Consider the following 22,942-nt stretch of genomic DNA (forward strand, 5'->3'; position numbering starts at 1 on the left):
ATCAAGAGTGATACGGCTGAAAAGTATTGCTAAATCGAAACCGAGCTTACAAGGGAAACAACATATTACGCATTTTTATTAGACATCTCATGACTTTTTTCGCTAACTAAGGTAAGTAAAGTAAGGTACCTTTTAGTGTCCGTGAATGAACTCTTTGTCAGAGAGTTTCAAAAATTAATAACCTAATAGTTGGTTGACCAAAACACAAAATTCTTAATTAAATATAATGCAGGTTACATAGCTTCAATTTTAACTGTGCAGTCAAAACTGAAAATAGAATTTAACTGTAGACAGTTAAATCGTAGGTCTATAGAGCCTACACACCTTACGATTCGTTTAGTTCGAAAAAATAACTGAATGTCTGGAAATATGCTCAAATGGGGTTTTAAATTAAAAGCACGCTGAAAGAGCACATTGAGAGACTAGAGCATATCGAGACTATCGACTATCGAGTGCTCTTAGCTTTGTTTGATGACAAAACTTGGAGGGTGGGGAGGAGGACAATAAAATAATATAAAACCTATAAAAATTAAAAACTACAATTAAATTGTATAGATTTGACAAACTTAGCCTTTATCCCGTCTCACTGTACCCTACCCTACCTAATTATAATAGGTCTATGGTCAGCAACAGTAATTGGGTGTACAGCTCCTAAGTGTAAGAAACGCTTTTCTGATAACCTCATCAAAATCGGTACAGCTAATAGCGAGACACGGCAAAATTAAATATACTTTACCTATACATACAGAAAGTCTTACCGCCGCACTCAGAATCATTTAATGGTTACTTAACCCAGTCCTTAGCAATTCTTTTCGATACAAAATCGTTACTAAGGAATAGTTTAGGTAATCATTAAATGTCTCTGAGTGTGGCAGTTAGTTCGAGTTTGCTTTACGTTGAACAAAAACTAAAAGAGCGCGTTCGGCGCTCTGGTTGGCTGGCGCGAACGAATCAACCAATGAGAGTGCCGGACGCGCTCTCGTTGGGAGCTTAGGTTTTAGTTTACTACCCAACTTTATTATTAACCGACTCCAAAGCGGTTGAAGTCGCTTTTTGGAAGTTTATTATATTACTTTATTTGGGGCCAGACTGCGGCAGTTAACAATCCTAGTTATGGTTTCAATAAAATATAAGTTTGAGTACTTAATAATGACCAATCTCAATGACTGTCTTTTAGAGACAAGATCGCCTAGTGCCATTATTATTATTTTTTTAAATAAGTAGTACCTATAGTCTACGAATACCGCGCTAATTAGCTACGACCGGCCCACCTAAGACCATCCTAAAGTAGACATTTATTTACTTTCAAATACTTTACTAGTAAGTAGTAGCACAGAATACTGTTAGTAGTAGTAATTAGTAAAGTACCGCGCTACCGAATCCACCGATGACGTAGGTGCCTACTTAATAAGGGATACTTATTTGCCTACTCAGCAGAGAAATTGTTGAGAACTTGAGATTTGTCTCTTAGTAAGTTAGTTACCTACCAAAGTATTTACCTACTTAATATTAAATGCTCTACAACAAGTTGTTATAGGTGCTTAGTTTAATAATATTGAAAATACCAAAGTATCGCATACTAACTTAAGGATTATCATGAACTTATTACTAGTTATTATAATAACGTACTTATTAGGTATTAATTTTATGCAAGAGTTTTAAAATTGGCGAAAGATAGATCTAATACTTACTTACGAATCTTTTAAGATTCTAATCAGATTAGGACGAGATTAATCAATTAGATAGGTACGTGGGTTTTTATCATAATAGTCAAATAAATAGCAGCTTAAGGTAGTTATTTCAGTACTAAGGCATCTTGAATACTTTCTAAGGTCGAAAGTATAAATACCTACTGAGTCTACCTACCTGTTGATGGGTATGCATCAGAACAGGGCCAGCAGCGTACCTATAAGTATCCATATTTCGCCAATAAGAATAACATCTTAAACTAAATCTTACCTATCTTCATAAATCGGTGAAGTGTCACCGGAAGCATCTTGGGACATGTCACCGTCCATGTTGCGATGTTAAATAGTTCGGTATCGGCGATGGGAATTCGGGCCTCGAGCGAGCGGCGTTTACGGTATGAAAAATGGGCACACGGAATAAACCGGTGCGCGCGTGTAGCGAGTACTGAGCGGAGTTCCGTTCGTTCGGTCGGTCGCCGGTCGGTGCGTTCGACGGGCGGGCGATCGGAACGGGCGCGGTGAGGTGAGGGGCCACCGCTAGCGGGCGGAGACAGAGGGGCTCCGACGCCCGCGCCCCGCCTGCGCGTCTCCACGGCAACGTCGTTGCCGCCAAGGCGCACGTGGTGAGCTGTTTGGACTATGGGTATTATACCGGTACCCGGGTACCGCCGCCGCCATGCGTTCCATACTTTACCTATTTAAACTATGCAACAAGACAAAACTAAAGTGTGGGGCGCGGCGTCTGCACTAAGTAACACAGCAAGCAATATTAGTTTGGTAGGTACCTACCGATGTTGTGTATGAAATAGACACCTAGGTAGGTACTTACTAGGTTTCAGATGCTGTCCATACCTACGTCATACCTTTACCTAAATTGTTTCAAATCAGTTGAACTATATATGAGAGTGATAGCAGAACAGCTATACGAAAAGAGGTATATACCTAGGTACCTACACAATAATATAGTCATTTGGTTTACCTACTACCTACCTAATTAGTTAGGAAGAGCACAGCACCTAAATCGATCTACCAAAATAGTTTTTTTTTATAATTTAAAGAAAACTCGATAAGACAAAACTTAGGCTTTTAAAAGACATTTTTCAAAACTATCAAGTATAGGTCCATCCGACCAAGGATGCCAAGGGTTGAGAATTGAGATTATAAATTGTTCAGTCACAGAATACAATACACTATGTACTCAAACAAGAAAGATAACAAAAATATGAATGCAACGCAATACTCTATTCAAAGGTAGGTTACTGGGTAGGTAATGTACAAGACTTAACTTGAGCTGCTGGGGCCAAGTTTCTCGACGTTTCTCGAACTTACCGAAGTACTCAAATGAACAGTCTAATCTATATCTATGTTACGGTAAATCTGATTAATTGAAAACTATTACTTAAAATTATACAAAATTGTTAATAATAATCGCTTGTTTTGGTAAATGTGAATAATCGATCGAAATTTATTACTTTTACTAGTAATTATTAATAATTCACGACACATATTGGTGAAAGTAATAAAATAAATATAAACCCAATGTTTTCTGACCAGCAGGTATTTATTTATAATATTAAACACAGTCTTACGATTATATTAATTAGAAATCACACAAACAAGGCTACTTGTACTTGCTTTAAAACGAAAGGACAACAAATTCACATATTCTGAATTAGAATATTGAATAGTGCTCATCCAGGGCACATTTATATGGGCTCTCCGGGCGTCGGGGATCGCGGGACGTACTTCGACTATTGTAAGTGCGGGTCTGCGGACGGCGAGCAAGGGTAGCTCGCCGCCCGACCAGAACCAGACCCGTGCGCGTGCGGCGCGTCGCGTTCTGCGCGCGCTTCAAAGAGCCATCAGACCGCCACAGATGGGGCCACTAGGGCTGATGCCTGATCCGGAGCTGCGGACTACCTAGCGGGTTTACCGGGGCTTCAGCTCGAAAAGCAAGAGTAGGAACGAGGTGGTTTTTAGTCAGTAAAAGTCTGACACTCCCTCTCGCCTCGCCAAAAATTAACGTAAAAATTATTTTAAAAATCAAATCTACCATCAAACTTATGCAAAAAAGTCTTTTGTGGTACATAAATATGAAACAAAAATAAAATCAAACAATTATTGTTTTATTAATAAAATCAATACGAATCCTAAAATTCGTGTTGATTTTACAATCATCAACAATCATATTTGGTTTGCCTGTAAATCTTCTGTAGCACCTATAAATGCAACAAATTGAAATTTTAAAAGTATTATCATAGAATTCAACAAATATTTGTGTGCAAGTACAATATATTGCCGTTTAAATTGAAATAAAAATAACACATCTTGGCCACTTATTACATTTATCACTACTATGGTAAAATTATTAATAATAACCGACAAATGTGATTAATTTATTACTTTTACCTCGAGTAATCTATACATATAATAAATCTGTAGAAGGGTCAATTCTGTAGGTACATTGAAAATAATGAAAAAATAAATAGCAGGGGTTGTCACTGGATCGATACCAATCCCAAATATGTGATTAAAAAAATTTTTGTCTGTCTCTCTGTCTGTCTGTATGTTCAGGCATCACGTGAAAACTAACGGTTCGATTTCGATGAAACTTGGTATAATTATACCTTATTATCCTGGGGATAAAATAGAATACTTTTCATCACGCTACGATCAATGTGAGCCGAGCAGTGAGGGGAAATGTTGGAAAAACAGGAGAACTTACTCCATTTATTAAGCTTCCGTCGTGTGTGCAGCCTTAATGGTTGCACAGAAATAATGTATGACGGAAATGTTCTCCTTAAAATTGTTTAAAAAATATTCCACGACAGCAAATGTCTATCTCTTATGGTTGACTCACAATAACATGTATAACTCGCGATAGCTTAGCAGTTCGGAGCTTTCTGATTATATTTGTCTATACTCTTACGTTTATAACACATTCATTCATTCATTCATTCATATTAGAATAAATCTGTAGAAGGGTCAATTCTGTACATTGAAAATATTGAAAGAATAAATAGCAGGGGGTGTTACTGGATCGATACTAAACCCAAATATGAGATTTTTTTTTGTCTGGCTGTCTGTACGACACGGTTCGATTTCGATGAAACTTGGTATAGGTAATTATACCTTACTATCCTGGGCATAAAATAGGATACGTTTTATCCTTGAAAAATACGTAGAAAAAAATCTTTATTTTTCAGTTTTATTCTACAGAACGCGAGCTCAACAGCAGTAGCTCAATAGAGGGATCTCCTTAACTATTATGGGTCTGGCCGTATTTGGGTCCAATAGATATTTTATAAAATGTCATTGTCAGAGTTACTCAAAATGAAGAAATAAAATTTCCACGCGAAGACCGACATCTGCGCGGACCGAGTCGCGGGCGGAAGCTAGTTATTAAGATAATCTATTATATAAAAATAAGTCGGGTTTTCCTTCCTGACGCTATAACTCCAGAACGAACGAACCGATTTCCATGGTTTTGCTTTCATTGGAAAGGTCTCGGGCTCCATGAGGTTTATAGCAAAGAATATTCAGGTTTTTTGAAAAAAAGCCAGAAAACAGGGAAAACCATTGATGGCGAAACGGAGTTCGCCGGGTTAGCTAATTATTAATAATTTTCAATTATTCACTCTTACCGTAACATCTATACTAATACTTCAAGCTGAAGAGTTTGATTGTTTGAACGCGCTCCGGATCCGGAACTACGGTCCGATTTGAATAATTATTTTTCTATTGGATAGAGCATTTACCAACGAAGGCTATACTTACCTAGGCTATAAAACATCTGGTTACGATCAATAGGAGCCGAGCATCGGGTGAAACCGAGCGGGAGTAGCTAGTCAATTATAAAATCTTAAACGGGAATCACAAGCCGGGCGGGCGAAGAATTACGTATAGCATCATTTTATAAAAAATACAAAAATGGAGACAATTCGATTCTTTTCTAAAACTATACATTAGTTTTAGAAAATAATCGAATTGTCTCCATTGGTATTTAGAGAGTTTGCAACTCTACCGTCCAACTCCAAAAAGCTCTGCATAGCCTAGCCAAATCTGAAAAACAATTAATTTTTGCAAAAAGGCTACAAAGCATAATATTTTTACACGTCAAGATTTTTCATAAAAGTCTAGATGAGGCCGGCATTTCCTAACGGACTGGGAAGAAACGCCGAAACAAACTCGTAGGTCTTTGTCTCGCTTAGTACACACAAGTATAAAAAAAAATGTGAGAAATAATGTGTGCGCCCCCCCCCCCCCAGAAATACTTTGACTTTGAATCAAGGCCCAATATTTAGATAATACATCAATAGAAATAGTGAAATACACCCCCGATTTAAAGGCAGATTTTTCAATTAACGGAATAACATTTGACAGGTTTTAATATCGAAGAATGGCGTTGGAATAATCAGCCCTAACAGTAACAAATTAATACATGTTGCCTCTTTGTTTGACTACGGCTTTTCGTTGCAGGCGCGGGTGGTCATAACCACGAGACCACGTGTCTGCATAACTGGACTAACTTGTGATGTCCTAAGCAAATATTTTATGCCTTCGACCAACTATTGCGTCCCACGTTAGCTAAATGCGGCTTTCTTCTTATACACTCGCGAGCAACCAAATCGACTCAACCTACATGTGCGCATTCGTAGATGTTTTCTTAAAAAAATACTGAATTGTTTTTAAAAACCGATAATACCATTAGAAAGCTTACAACTTCAGCTTTATATTGGTACCATTATTATAAAAATTGTATCAGCACTTTTTAAAATATTTAACTTAATTCAGCGGACAAGAGTATTTGCTCACTACGACACCAACAAGTTATAATACAAACTACCCCTCTAAAACGTCCACATTAAGGTTAACTTTATCTGTGGCTTATCGAAAGTTGATCGTACACATCTCCGCAACAACGCTTCATTTTATTTCCAAAAATTATGGATACGACACCAGAAGAAGCCGCTCAAGTCGTTGCTCTACTGGAACAAGGACTTAGTCAGCGAAGAGTTGCTGCTCCGCTGAGTTTGAGCCGATCTGCAGTATCAAGAGTGCACAGAAGGTATCAAGATACTGGTGCCTTCAATCGAAGACCAAGAATAAGCCGCCACCGGTCCACCACGGGGAGAGACGACCGTTTTATTATTTCAATTTCACTACGAAATCGTCACTTGACCGGTGTCGATGTTCAATAGGAACTCAGAAGAGTTCGAAAAGTGGCTGTCAGCGAGTGGACAGTACGAAGACGGTTGAAGGAAGCCAACCTCACCTCTAAACGGCCTGCCACAGGCCTGAAATTGACGACACGCCACCGGCAAACGCGCCTTCAATTTGCCCGAGAACAACTCGATGTAACAATGAACTGGCCAGCGGAATTCGGACAATGGACTGGCCAGCGCATAACCCGGACATGAATCCAATTGAACACTTGTGGGACGACTACCGTGTAGACACATTCTGCATTCGTCAGTAAATAAGACTGGCCTCCATTGGTCCATGCTCCAATCGAGTTGTTCTCGGGCAAATTGAAGGCGCGCTTGCCGGTGGCGTGTCGTCAATTTCAGGCCTGTGGCAGGCCGTTTAGGGGTGAGGTTGGCTTCCTTCAACCGTCTTCGTACTGTCCACTCGCTGACAGCCACTCTTCGAACTCTTCTGAGTTCCTGTTGAACATCGACACCGGTCAAGTGACGATTTCGTAGTGAAATTGAAATAATAAAACGGTCGTCTCTCTCCGAGGTGGACCGGTGGCGGCTTATTCTTGGTCCTCGATTGAAGGCACCAGTATCTTGATACCTTCTGTGCACTCTTGATACTGCAGATCGGCTCAAACTCAGCGGAGCAGCAACTCTTCGCTGACTAAGTCCTTGTTCCAGTAGAGCAACGACTTGAGCGGCTTCTTCTGGTGTCGTATCCATAATTTTTGGAAATAAAATGAAGCGTTGTTGCGGAGATGTGTACGATCAACTTTCGATAAGCCACAGATAAAGTTAACCTTAATGTGGACGTTTTAGAGGGGTAGTTTGTATTATAACTTGTTGGTGTCGTAGTGAGCAAATACTCTTGTCCGCTGAATTAAGTTAAATATTTTAAAAAGTGCTGATACAATTTTTATAATAATGGTACCAATATAAAGCTGAAGTTGTAAGCTTTCTAATGGTATATCGGTTTTTAAAAACAATTCAGTATTTTTTTAAGAAAACATCTACGAATGCGCACATGTAGGTTGAGTCGATTTGGTTGCTCGCGAGTGTAGTTAATGAAAATCTTTCCTGTATTTTGAGCGTGTTTACATTTTTCAATTTCTATTAAGTACCGATCGTACACCTTTATGACGGTAGGCCATATGTTGCCATCTTGGCATTATTGTTATTTCACAACACAAAGCTGCGTTTCATCTTTATGATTAGTTGCTAAAATGTCGTATTGTGTTGAACGTTTACTATATTTATTGATTTGTTATACTTTGTAAGAACATAGCTACCCAGTTCTCATCCTACATTGTTACAGAATCGTTCTCAGCGATAGAACGTAAAAGGCATAAACATAGCAAGGAAAATCCCAATAATGTTTTGGTTGACCTACTGCGGCTCCGTACCTTGCGACAAGTGTGATATGTGGTTTAGACCACTTCAACTATTAGACAGATAATAATATACGTGATTCCACGAAACACAGAAACTTGTTCTGTATTCCATGCGCGATACCAATACGACGACTACGTAATATTTTACCAAAGTTAAAATTAAATATCCAAGCTTTCCGTCTATGAGTCTTCGATCATTAACAAATACTTATTAATGATCGATGCTATGAATGAATCTCGAGAATTTCTTTTTTAAGTCCATTGATGGGTCCCATTAAAAAGGCTTACATTAAAAAGGCTGTTTCATTATTTTTATAGTAGCCAAAATTAGTAAAATTATATCGGCTCAAGTGAAGATATTCCAAGAGAGCGAGTATGGATCTTAAAATAAAATTAGAATTTGTTTGATAATATTGTTTTCGTCATTCAATTTTCCTTATTTTGTTATTTACCCTCCACGTAGTCAAAGAAATTTCGCGAACGATTTCAAACACACTTATTGAGTTATTCGACATGAAACAAATTTTCGCCTCTATTACAGAAGTGCCGGGAGTACACAACTTTTAGATGAATTTATTTTGTAGTGCTTTCTTTATTAAAAAGCTCGTGCTACTTTTATTTTAATTAAACATTAAAGCATTGTAGACATCGTGCTTTCATAGAATTCATAATAAATAGGTTTAACTAACTGGAACGGCATTCCATTTAATAACGATAACATTTCCAAAAAACAGTTTACAAAGCTCCCGCTAAAACATCTCACATCTACAGCACGTATAAAAATGTTCGCATATGTCCCGATCGCTTCCGATTGTCCGAGTCTCATAGACTCCCGAAATTAGGTTATCTTCTAATGCTATTCCGTGGAATATGGATACTGCAACTTGACTAAAGTAAAACTGCATAGTTTAGTAGAAATATATAAGAAGCATTACTAGTAGCAATCGCAATAAATCGATATGGTTGTTAGATGTAGGCACTAGCAGGGAAGGGGGGGTGGTCTGTAACGCCCTCGCTCAGCTCGTCAAGAAGCCTTGTTATTCCAGGAACTACTCCCTCGCTTGTAAACAATCTTGATTGAGTATTGATTGTACCATAAAATAAGTAATAATACGTAGAATTGACACGATCTCGGCCCTCTTTCAGTTTTATTAATCAACTTCATATTCATGCCAAAAACAATGGGCATTCAAAACAATTTTCCAGTTAACCGGGTCGGGGTAACAAAGATAGTTGGACCGTAAAGTTGCCATTTCAAATTTGAGTAACTTTGAAAAGTAGTTAACATAATAACTAAACCGACTGCAATTGTCACAGATGTCCTCCGCTATTACCTGAGCCACCCTGAACAACAAAAAGTTACCCACCCTTTGTTATTCCGAAATTCATTGCTGCACGCATTCACGTTGTTGGCCGAAGTTCCGTACAGTTCATTTGTGTAATTGTCGGCGTACAAACGCGATGAACAGCAACAAGTGGCCGCAAAACTTGCACAATGTGGTTCTGGTTTCGTGTTACTGTATTCTAAATGTTGCCATACAAACTTTACTGTTGGATGCATCATTACTCCAGCATTCACCTGTCATATCTATTTCGAGGTCGGACTTATTACTTGTAAATATTTAACGCATTAAGTTAAAACTTGTATGTACTTACTTATGCAAACTTGTTAGTTAAGGGTTGGAATTCGGGCCCTTAGAGATACAGGTAACAATAGTAGGTACATATAAAAAACTTAATTATGTATACTCTTAACTTGCAATGTTCATGTACTTATGTTTAATTAACGTTACATTTCAGGTACTTCGCTTACTACACTTCATAATGTATAGATCAATTGTTACCTACTCGTACTTGTATTTTGATTAATCGAAATTTTGCGATACCACTAGAAAAATATTTTGTTGCCATTATGTACAAACATTATTCAACAATGTCTCATACATTCAGTGGATGGTAACGCCGAAGTTATTTTACACTAGAACACGTCCTGAAGTTTCTAACTGAGCACGGATATTGCGCGTGTATGTGGCTAGACTGTTAGCCCCGCGGTCGGTAGGCACGCCTGTAACGCTGCTGCCACTCAACCAACTTATTTGAATTAAATTATGATATAGGGACTTCCAATTTTCTTATAACCACGTGAAAAAATTACTCTGCTCATCAATGTACCTACAACTCCTCCAATAGTGGAGTATGAGTGATTGATAGTGTACGGGCAGTCGAAAATTAATGGGTGAAGAATGCTAAAATTTCATGTGCTATAGAACATCCTAGGAACAGTACAAAAAATTGGTATTATCGAATATAACCGACATGACAGGCATCGACGACCGTTAGGAGACAGAGACAGAGACGTGCCTACAAAGGCTACATTTCTGGAGATCGTTCGTCATAAGAAACTAATATTAAAATGCAAGTGCTTTCTAAGAGAGTACACTACAAAACAAAGAGCTTATAATGTAAATTTGTAATTTTTAGATGTCTGATGAACGAGTCGTCGCATCTACGCTTTTCTTTCCTAGTCTTTAAGTATTCCTTGAACACTACGTAAATATACATAGAGTCGCTTCGACATCTAGGTAACCTACTTCTGTGAGCAACGCCCCTATATCGCTCTCAGATGTGTTAACCTTTCAGGACTAGCCCCTACCCCACCTTCTCATACATTGTTTCCATCAAGTAGAGAATTATTCTTTTGTGCTTTGCTGTAGCTTTCCTTGTCCTACAAATATGACCCCGAGATACAAGGACGTAAACTAGATCAATCATGTTTATCCCTATTCTACACTACCTGCTGTTGCCTACGTACTAATTCTGTGATATACAGCAGGGAAAAATTGGGGGATTTCCAAATTCCGTATGATATTCTTAATCAGTTCATTTCTGAGAAACGATTGAGATGTTATTGACCTATCATAGGTCAACCTCGAAAAGATTAGTTAAACACCGCTAGGATTGAGTCTGAAAACTTTGACGAACTTTAGAATGATACGTATTAATTTGTAGAACATACTTAATTATAACTCTAGATTACTATTATTTAGTTTGTTAGTGGATGGAGAATTTTGGTGAATTTTAGCACTCCACCTCACCAGAAACAATGTATGAGAAGGCGGGGTAGGGGCTAGTCCTAAAATGTTAAAACCTCAGAGCGATAGGTACTTACATCTGGGGACGTGGTATAAGCTGTGGTTCCACAGAGGCTGTCATATTTTAAGTAGATTATGAATGGGATCAGGCAATAGACGGATGGGACTAGACTTTATGCGATTCATTAGTGGCCTCTAGTAAAACAGAGGCGAAATCACTTACTTCCAGTTTATGTGGTTGGAATTTAAGTAGCTATATGAATTGAGAACACCATCAAAAAACTAAAAATTAAAAAAAGTACGTTGTCCTCGCAACAATTGACAATAACGTAATTAAAAAAACGACGTTATCTTCAAACAATTATTGACAAAGTTTTTCATAAAATTGTTTTCCGTAGAAGTACCTAGAAGTTTCGTTTTATAAGGATTTCTGATCTCGATTGCTTTAATAAGATTTTTGTTTGATATTAGAAGACAAGACTAGTTCTGTTGTTTCTTTCATTTGTAATTAATTTATATTTATTTATTTGTGTTCGTCAAAATAGAAGTAATAAAGTACTTAAAATGTATATATTATTATATACATTTTAAGTACATCCGGATAACTTTAGGAAAAATATATTATTCCTTTTTTTTTAAAGTCATATAAATAATTTATATGATAATTTGCAATAAAGAAGATACCAAACTGCCAATCATGCGATTGCATTTTAGATTGTAACTATTTCATAATCTCGCGAGATCTCGTTTGAGCCCCAATCTAGCAATTGCATTCCCTACTCTAGACATACATGCGTATGTTTGTTATTTGTCATAATATATGTCATACTCGTATGTTAGCGTGTACGAGCACTTTGTGCTTGTTCAGGCTGAGGTCGCGGGTGCGGGCCCGGTGGGCGGCGGACCTCGCGGGTTTGTGTACACGCTGCCCGCCAGGCCCCAGGCCAGGCGTTAGTCTAGGCTAAAAGTTTAAACCGTTTCAACTTACCTGGCGAAGCGCTTGAATCGCGCGCTCTACCGCTAGATCAACATTGACACGTCCAACCGCGTCTCTATGCGTTTGACATCACCGCGCGCCATCGCTACATAGCCCGCTATTTACCCACACCCGTCATCAATTGCATGTGATTGGGTATTTGGGAATTGGGGACAGGGGATCTAAGGATAGGACCGGTATCCTCACTCACTAGACGAAACATAACGCAAGCGTTGTTTCAAGCCGATTTTCGGTGAGGCCGTGGTATCACTCCGATTGAGCCGGCCCTTTTGTGACGGAGCATGGTACTCCCTACTTGTAAAATAATAATAAAATCTGGTATAAAAATATGTAGCCTTCATACACAGGTAGGCGCCCAAACTGCCCATCACATCTTTGTAAGCGGGTAAAGGTAAATAGCCAGAAGCTCTACAGATTTAATTAGTTATTTGATTGTCATAAAGAAGTAATTGGGTACCGACCCGACATTGATTTACGCACTAATTAAAAATATGGTGTCCTACCTAAAACTACAGGAGCTAAGTAAAACTATAGGAGCTAAGTAAAACTTAGAAGCCACTTAGTCGTTACTTAGTAAGTTAGCAAAGATCAATCATTTTCATTAAAATAAAATAGAGCTTAACAAGATCCATTAACCTATTAGTATCTGTAATTCTTTCCATAAAGTAGAACATCCCCAACATCGCCTGGGGGTAGCACCTATTTTTCTAACGTTAACCCCGTTGTCATGCGAGCTAAGTATTCGTGACCTGGGAAGTTCATTGAAACAGTAAACTTCAAAGGAATGAAATTAGTAACAACTATGACCGTTCTCTGATACTAGGTAAGTACGTAGGTATATTTAGTAATGATATCAGAGGTGTTTCTCTAGAAATGTGCGTAATTTATGGATGCTGTATTTCAGGGGACGTTTCGGTAGGTCCTGGCCGGTTGGCGGCTGAATGGCGGGAGAGTCGGCGCGTGCGCGAATCTTTATCGATCCGCGCGGAGGCACGTGGGCGCTCCTCGGAGGGTCACACCCGGCGGACACGTGCCGCGCCGCGCCGGGCTACCTACGTCCTACACCTACACTTTTTCCGCTTTTTCCTTCACTACCCTGTCACTTTCATTGTTTTCGTCCCCTCGCTTGCTTCATGCCAACTTAGAACAGAAATAGTAACCTACATACCTAGATAAGTAAGTCCCTACATCGCCGGCTAACTTCTATAAAGTACAAATTGACGAACTGTTGTATTTAAGTTCGTATTGTAACATTGTATCCAGCAAAAATAACTTTTTTATTCCACAATGACAATTGCGACTATCGTCATGCCATCATCGTTCATAAAGTGAACACTACTTGTTGAGCGTTTCCTACCTCCGCGTCCAAGCTGGGGTAACCTACGTACAGCTACGCATAGTAAAGCCAAAGCTTCGACAGAACAATAATGCGGGCTGTCGGGGCAGTGGGCCGTGTGATGACATGTGGTCGAATATTACTTGAACAGACTTACGCTGTCCCTACTTGTCTTTACTTCGATACTGTTTACATTAAATTAAATAATGGCACAGATTAAAAAAAAAGCTTGTGGCTGGCACGTGCAATTGTACAGTAAGAGCCATAAAATCATAATCGAGCACAAAGCCCCATATCAAGTGATAAGCAGTAGCTGTGGAATGTATTGTGGGTAGGTACTCGAGCTTTTATACCGGTTGCCTTCCTTGCCTCTTTACATATCATTTGATTGATTCAACTCGGCGCAATAAAAGCCCACTTTCACTAAGATTGCCGATCACGTATTGAGATAAGGGCGACAATTCTACTACCTCATGCGTGCCGAACTGCCGACACAGAAGCCCGCTTCTTATTATACTCTACCTACATCAATTTAATTTTAATTCAGTGTGGATTTGTTTTACCAAGTTATTTTTGGCAGTTTACAAATAAACGTTGTAAATCAACTAAGTAATAAATTGACATTAAACCCTACATTCTATAAAGTTATTCAGATTACGTAGAACAGTTATCTGTTAATGCTTCAAGTAACTAATTTCAATCCATAATCTAAAAATTTATAGTCTAAAAATAGACCGATCCAGAGATTATTACTATAAAGTAAATTATAAACTTGAGGAATTGGAAAAAGTCTAGGTTAGAGTCATATAAGATTAAATAGTCAATACCCAACTAAAATCACGTAAGTACATAAAATAAATGTGCTATAAATTGGAATTGAGTAGTAGTAATATGACAATTTCATACGTACAATCGTTGAGCACGCAACTCAAAATAAGATTACTCATGCAAATAAATATAAAATTAACCTCAACTCCGATAGGAATAATATGGCCTTGGTACCCCCTTCGAAACTCTCAAGAGTCTCAATGCAGGATGGTTATTGCACAGATTGCCCCCATAGACTAAATTGTTTTTAATTATCGCCTTAAATGAACGTTTGGACACCTTGGACGTGTTTTATGTGATCAGTAGGCGCTAAAGTAGATGAATATAATTGTTTCCCAGTTGTTTGTTACCGGGAGAAAATTATCTGTTCAAATGTCGGCAGAAGGTCTAACAAGGCTGATAAAATGTGCCTGGAAACAACACAGGCGTGGGTGTGTCCACCGGCTCGTGTTACTCGGAGATCCAAACAAAGACACCAACCTAAGTACCTCCATGTTTAACAAGATATATAGACGAACATGTTTCTACCGATCTAAAGGCGAAACCATGTTTTGTAGAATGACGGTTATGTCTACCAAACTAAGGGCCCGGCTAAAAAAAAAACAAATCACTTAAATCCGTCGAGTTTTGACCGGTTCAGATATAAAACGCTAAGCTTACTCCAATAGAATTATATTAAAATAGGATATTATATTATATAACGCTAACGTTCATACAGAACTGGTTGCTTGTTCTTTGATGTTTAACGAATTTTATAGGGGAGTGCTGAGAAGAGTCCCGTGAATAAGGGCGAGCGACATTTGCTTAGAATTTGATACTTGTGAGTTGGCAAATGAAACAGGACGAAATAATAAAACACACAGATATTTGAGAATGTGAGTCTGTGAGAAAGTTATAATCCCTTAACATTTTATAAAACATATGTAACTTAATGTTTTTGTAAAGGTACAACTGTAATGTACTTATAAATTAAGTAATTTCTTTATGTACGTTTTAGTGGGAACCGACACCTGAGATGTCGATATGAGTGGACCAAGATCAAGTGCAAAATGTTTCAAATGTTGTAATACTACTCCTACTCGTTACCTGAGCACTAAATCACATCATCGCATGCTGCTACGGGGACCCGATTATCGATTCAATACATTTTATTCTCAAGACAGATAAAATTTCAATCGATCTAATTTAATATTTTCGGCAACTGGACTTGCGAACTCTAATTTTCACGCAGTGCCTTAATAAATTATAAGGGATAATGGATATAAGGAACACTGCTGATTTCTACTCTGAAAAGCTGACTACAACTAACATTATTTCCTAACTAGGCCACGTCCGTAAGAATAAATTACAAAATAAGCTTTCAAAATTAAACAAAATCGATGTACCTCTTTAATTCTTTATCCAGAAGTTCTAAATTGGTGGGCTGATTGAGACCAGCTGCTTAAATACACAGAACACCTGCTAGCTCCCATACCTCCTTGTATGAAATATAAATGTGAACGTGAACGCTGAAGTACTACCATATCTAATTATAATTCCACATCCAGTGATAAATAATTAAATATCTAATCGTTCTGTAGCTTTTGGCCAATGCTGTCCCATTGATATTTTTTTAGGCAGACGACCACATGGAGCACCTGGTTTATCACCAGTCTGTCATTGGACAAAATTTAGACCGCACTTTATCCGAAATGTAAATATTTCAATTTTAATATATTTTCACTGATATTTTGGCAGAAATTTAAAAAATAGCATTTTAGACAGTAGGAAACAAAAGTTATCGCGTTCACGATAAACTAGTTTAGCCTAAGTACGAGTAAAAGTAGTTCAAAGCAGAAGATAGGGATAACCCTACATGGTAGTAGACGGATAGGGTAGAACGGTGTGACGGAAGCTATAGTGAGCGAAGTATAGTTACAACCGTTATGTCATTTATTAGGTTGCTTCAATACTTTATACCCTGCGGGCAGAAATAGTTTCCGTCCCCTTGGACTAGTTTAGCCTAGGCCAAACTAGTTTGTCCTGAAATCGAGTTGGGCCGGTAAAATATACAGTAATAAGCAATTTCAGTAGATACGTCTGTATAGTAGAATATATAATAAAATAAGTGGCCGAAACTGTTTAGTTTCATACATCAGTTCCCTCCGGTATTCCATTTTGTTCACCGGGGTGATATCACTCAGGTGAACAATCCCTTCCTACTGTTCACAAGGCGAACGTTTCACGCTCGTTTTCTGTGCGATCGTGGTACCACTCTGGTAGTGCCAGTTGGTGCTGGTTGGATGGCATTCGCATGAATCGATACTACGAAGAGAAAAAAATCGAACTAGATATAAATACACTTATTCTTTTCAAGCATTAAAAGGGCCCTCGGGTGCTACGGTCTCCCTATACTCCGCCTGCATGACGGGCGCACCAATAATGTACAACTATGTCGCTATAGCTGCACAAGAGTATTTTAAAGTCAACAAAACTGTAATACTGTTTATATCATTACGGTGGCAACCCAAGTCTGGGACCGACTTAAAACTACCAAACAAAACAATGTGGGGTGACACTGATATATCGGCTTAACAGTCTAAACTCGGACTTCGATACTTATACAAACGATTAGTAAGAAAATGACTATGGTGTTTGTTTCATGTAATCGTTTGCTTACTACATTTTCATTGAGTCAACAGTTCAACATTCACTTCAAAGTGCAATAACATTCAATTTATTGCTTGCAATAAGTTTACGCTGAAGTACCAGTCAGTAGCTATCACGATGCTAGTACAGTGCTCTTCTGAAGTCAAACAGATAGTCGGGATTATGAAACAATTTTATTTTCAATACGAACCTCTACCTATGTAGCAGTATAAGTGGAAAATATGAACTCATAATATTATTCAAGTTTAGAAAAATATTGGTACTAAGTAATTCTATAATATCCAAATAATATAATGGATTTTTAATTTATACGTTTTTGCATACAGTTACTCATATGAGTTTCACGGTTTGCATGTAATATTAATATAAAATTATTTGAATTGATATTAAACAGTTTTATGCTATTGTATGATATGTATGAGAGTTCGTAGTCTTTGATATGTATATCGCATAATAACGACATCACCAAAACAAGTACCTAAGGAACGCCCTAATGTTCTCGCTTCTCGCGAACCGGTATACGGCACAGGGCTACCCCTTGTTGCATCAAAAGAAGACATATTGTAGTTTCTTTTTCTACGACCTGTATTTAATGGGTTTTACCGCAGAAATATGAAAGTTCACTTACCTCCAAACGCCAGGGAGAGCGTCAATATTGCTTTCCTTCAGTTGAGTGGTACTCGCGCTCTGGAGAGTGGGTACGACTCTAAAAAATGCAAGAGGATTGAGTACACCTGACAGGTTCCATTTATAATTAAAAATACATCTCTGCAAATCGTCGTCTAGATTTTGTTATTCAGGTATAGGTATGGGTAAGAATTTCTATGTACATATGTTACGGTAAATCTGATTAATTGAAAATTATTAATAATTTTACAAAATTATTAATAATAATCACACGTTTTGGTAAATGTGAATAATCGATCGAAATTTATTACTTTTAGTGGTAATTATTAATAATTCACGACACATATTGGTGAAAGTAATAAAATAAACATAAACCCAATGTTTTTTGATCAGACGGTATTTATTTATAATATTAAACACAGTAACACGATTATATTAATTAGAAATCACACAAACAAGGTTACTTGTACTTGCTTTAAAACGAAAGGACAACAAATTCACTCATTCTGAACTATGAAAATTATACCCTTAAGTTTTGTAATTTAAAGATTTCAGCATGAGTACGTAGTACTAAAATAGTGCACAAATAGTGCTAAAATTAGAAAATAATAAGTAGCTTAAATCGAAAAGTTGCGGAATGCGGACTACCTAGCGGATTTACCAAGGCAAGGCTCGAAAAGCAGGAGTAGGAACGGGATGGTTTTTAGTCAGTAAAATTCTGACACACCCTCTCGCCTCGCCAAAAACATTTATCACAAAACTAAAGATAAAATTCTTTTAAAAATTTAATCTACCATCAAACTTATGCATGAAAATCTTACGTGGGACATAAAATTATAACAAAAAATAAATTAAACAATTATTGTTTCATTAACAAAATCAACACGAATCTTAAATCACCAACAATCATATTTGGTTTGCCTTTAAATCTTCTGTAGCACCTATTAATGTAACAAATTAAAATTTTAAAAGTATTATCATAGAATTCAACAAATATTTGTTGTGCAAGTACAATATATTGCCGTTTAAATTGAAATATAAATAACATCTTGGCCACTTATTACATTTATCACTACTGGGGTAAAATTATTAATAATAACCGACAAATGTGATTAATTTATCACTTTTACCTCGAGTTTCGGTAATTATTAATAATCATAGATAATTATTAATAATTTTCAATTATTCACTATTACCGTAACATTTATAACAAAATTAACAATAAAATCCTTTTAAAAATCAAATCTACCACCAAACTTATGCAAGAAAGTCTTTCGTGGTAAAAAATAGGTTAGATTCCTACTAGTCAAATTCAATACTTTTTTCGAAACGTCAAAAACGATATTTTCTATGAACTTTGTATGAAATACTCTATTATGACGTCATCAGATTTTTACGTCAAATAGCAGACCTATTTCTAGAAATGTAGCTAGAAAAAATCGAAAATTAAGTAGTTCATCAAATTTATGAGTCAGAGTGTGAATATTTTTCAATATTTTATTGTATTGAAAAGTATAATTTTGGGTGTCATGTGCATGTGAAATTGTATGTTTGTAAACGCTCCCACGACACAGGAGAAAATCCTGATGTGGGGCAAAGTTTTTTAAAAAGATAACAAAACAAACAAACATTTTTGACCCAGTCATCATCCCTATTATTGTTTCATTAACAAAATCAACATGAATCCTTAAAGCAATCATCAACAATCATATTTGGTTTGCCTGTTATCTTCCGTAGCACCTATAAATGCAACAAATTAAAAATTTTAAAGTATTATCATAGAATTCAACAAATATTTGTTATGCAAGTAAAATATATTGCCGTTTAAATTGAAATAAAAATGGCCACTTATTACATTTATCACTACTGGGGTAAAATTATTAATAATAACCGACAAATGTGATTAATTTATCACTTTAACCTCGAGTTCTGGTAATTATTAATAATAGATAATTATTAATAATTTTCAATTATTCACTCTTACCGTAACATATAGATAAAATAACGTCACGCTAACTGAAAACAATATACCTTCGTGAAGATATTGATGGGGTAAAAAAGAAAACGAGTATATCCTACAGTTTTTTTAATTATTATGTAATTAAAAATGTTTCGCCATCCCTATGCCAACTGTGTAGGTATTTGACAAATACTACACATAGATACGCTACGCTCATAATCTACCTGTGATCGATATCAAAAAACCGTCCTTGACAAATCTGGAAAATATTAGAAAGTTTGATTTGTCTCGAATTTATTAACCATTGTTTCCGAGTGAACAATGCGTCGAGGATCCAGTATCATGTAAACAACGGCGCTATACTTTACGGGGGAAAGATCATTCGGGAAAGATCATTCGAGAAAGCTACTTTCAGTAGATTTGACTTGCTTATGTGGAAAATAGATTATTGCTTGGTTTGGTTCTAAATTAACAACCATATGGTTTTATGTGAAAGTGCACTACTTACAGTTTCTTATTAGCCACCGACGGTTCCACGATCAGTGACACACCACAATACGAGTAACCTGAAATAAGAAAAGTATACAATTAGGTGATGCGATTGAAAGAAAAAAAATGTTTGAAGCAGTTTAACTACGCACATACTTAGTACGCACTACATACCAAACTATGGGACTGGTAAGTAGGTATGTAATATAGTTATATATTTATTCATTAATTGATTGATTACTATATTACAATCTGACTAGTTAGAAAACAAATATAATGTATGCCCCACCAATACAAAAATTGGCTGTTAACTAAGATTTGTGGTAATATAAGAGTTTAACTTCGGTAAGGTACGTATTCAATTACCTTGCAGCTTATCTATGGCCCGATCAGCAGCTGATTGATCAGGAAAGTTGACAAAGGCATAACCACCTCTCTTCACAGAGATATCGGCAACAGTCAGATTTTGCTCAGCGAATAGCTGTCTTACAGCAGCTTCATCGGCTTCTATTGGCAAGTTTCCTATGTACAATTTGTTCATAGCAGAAACGGATTTCATTGGCTCACTCATTTTTCTTTTTGTAATTGGTATTCTAAGGAATTATTTTACGAATCCGATCACAAGTCGCAATATTACGACAGTCACGTCCGACACCAACGGCTAGTCGGTTTTCTTTTGTCTTCATTTGTAATGTACAAATCTGATTGACGTCAATATAAAATTCGAACTAAAATCATTTTAGCTTTTTAACACGACGGCCATGCATTTCGTTACAAAGGTCATTCGAAAAGAGGTGAAACAATATTTTTCAGAACAATGTCGGCTAAATTATACCTGGGGTACCCGAGATGAAGAAAACAAGCGAGCTGAAAATCAGTCTCCGACTGTTAACTGAGATTTCCACTTTCAAAACGAACACTTTTCATTAGTTTGACGGGAAGGTACTTATAGCTTTTTGAAGATTTGTTTTTCTTTTTTATAGCCTACTGTGACTATAGCTTGCATACTACTTGTTTTTTTTGCCAATTGTCTCCTTTTCTGACGTTTTGTGTCTGAATTTTGATTTGTTTTGACTATTTTGGTGTAGTAGAGTAGTTGCTTTATTATTTAAGCACTACATCTGCAAGTAACTGTACCAAATTAATAGATCTGTAGCCTTACCACGAGTTTGTTTTACGTTTAAAGTAATCGAAACGAGAGCGTGGTCGGCGCTCTGATTGTTTGGTTTATTCGAGCCGGCCAACCAGAAAACACTAAGTAAACTAGTACTAAACACAAGTATGTTTTATTCCAGGGTAGGCACATCATTTTGATTACCACTAAGCAGGTAAGGTACTGCTTGCTACGTTCATTCAGTGCTTCAGCGGTGGATTAATCAAGTGTGCGGCCTGCAGGCCGGCTTTTTGCTAATGAGTCCAATGTAAAATTACCAAAAAAAAAAAAAAATAAGATGGGAGATGAATTTGGTTTCAAATTTTGCTACGTGGCAATTTATTTTCTGGCGCTGGCTCAAAGAGTTTAATAATAATTATCTCTGTCGTTATTGAACCAACTGAACTACTACCAGAAAATTTCTTGTAAGTATTTCGACACACCATTTAATTTATTTATAATAGATATACAGGTGTCTCTGAAGTCGACCTCCAAGTGACACCAGGTAAACAGCTAGTTCCAACAGCTATCAGGAAAATATAAAATAAAACATTCTTAATAATATTTTTTAAATTACAGTGATTTGTGTTATCCACGAAACACACAGCAAGAGTCAAAAGACTGTCCAAAGACTGTCGCAGGGACAGTCTTTTGACTCCTGCTGCTACAAATATTTATTTTTTCGTCTACATTTTTGCTTACGTTATCCTGAATAGTGCTTCAGTAATATGGAATGATAAATTATGAGCCAACGGTTTTAGTTTGGTAAAGGATGTAATTTATTGACGAACCAAGTAGGTACTCTGAATGAAATTGTCTAGTTTGGCAATTTCATTTATATTAATATATTAATGACCCTACTGAAAAAAAAAAAAAATACTGTGCTAGTAGTGGCAACTTTCACAAAAGTTGACGCATTATTTAATGCCTTTAAGGATTCTAAAATGTTACACCACTTTACACATTATTTACTACTGATTTTACTACACATTGCCATGCAACATGGTATTGAGCATCAAATGGCTTCAGTGAGACATGAAGCACAACACTTGTTCCTCTTGCGACAATATTGCCGACGAATGCTGCGAGCGAACTTATGCGTATTCAGACGATGTTGTTTAACAAGAGATCCTCGCTGATTTATAACGTAGTTCTGGCTAACAATATGATGATAACATGTCGCGTGCGAAGTGTTGCCTAGTGGATACGAGGTTATAAGGTAGGTATGCTTTGGATAGGTTAGAAGAAATTTTGGTAAGTACAAATAAATTGATTAAAACGGAGTTTCGTTGAATTTTTTGAGCCAAATATAAGAATAGTGTGCAAAGTAAAACGTAGCGTAGGATTGACTTTGTAAATCATTTGATTATTAGGCTGCTTGATTAACGAGACACGGTACCTAAGTTGAAAACGCAGAAGATAATTATGACAGCCCGACATGGTAGGCGGATAGGTTAGGATAGAATAAGTAAGTACTTTGGAGTTTTTTCGCGCGTTAAGAACGTGTAGGTAATTATGTATAGGGGAAGTAGAA

General features: G+C 36.9%; 1 protein-coding gene across 3 annotated transcripts in view; it reads right to left on the bottom strand.

Moving 5' to 3' along the window:
* Window positions 1-20,928, bottom strand: part of LOC118270986 (insulin-like growth factor 2 mRNA-binding protein 1) — a 62,927-nt gene extending 41,999 nt beyond the window's left edge. Inside the window, exons 1-3 of one of the 3 annotated variants that reach the window (XR_007707150.1) lie at window positions 20,622-20,928; window positions 20,275-20,332; window positions 17,808-17,885 (exon numbers count right to left, since the gene is read on the bottom strand). Coding sequence is in view for 2 of the 3 variants with exons in the window: in XM_050704470.1 (XP_050560427.1) it covers window positions 17,808-17,885; window positions 20,275-20,332; window positions 20,622-20,826 (341 nt within the window). In the remaining variant the exon portion in view is untranslated. Of the gene's footprint in view, window positions 1-1,959; window positions 2,132-17,807; window positions 17,886-20,274; window positions 20,333-20,621 lie in introns of those variants that run through there. The other 2 variants (XM_050704470.1, XM_035586944.2) reach the window with 2 other exon arrangements.
* Window positions 20,929-22,942: the final 2,014 nt, after the last annotated feature.

The sequence above is a fragment of the Spodoptera frugiperda genome, chromosome 25 (genome assembly GCF_023101765.2).
Source record: "Spodoptera frugiperda isolate SF20-4 chromosome 25, AGI-APGP_CSIRO_Sfru_2.0, whole genome shotgun sequence".
NCBI classification, from domain to species: domain Eukaryota; kingdom Metazoa; phylum Arthropoda; class Insecta; order Lepidoptera; family Noctuidae; genus Spodoptera; species Spodoptera frugiperda.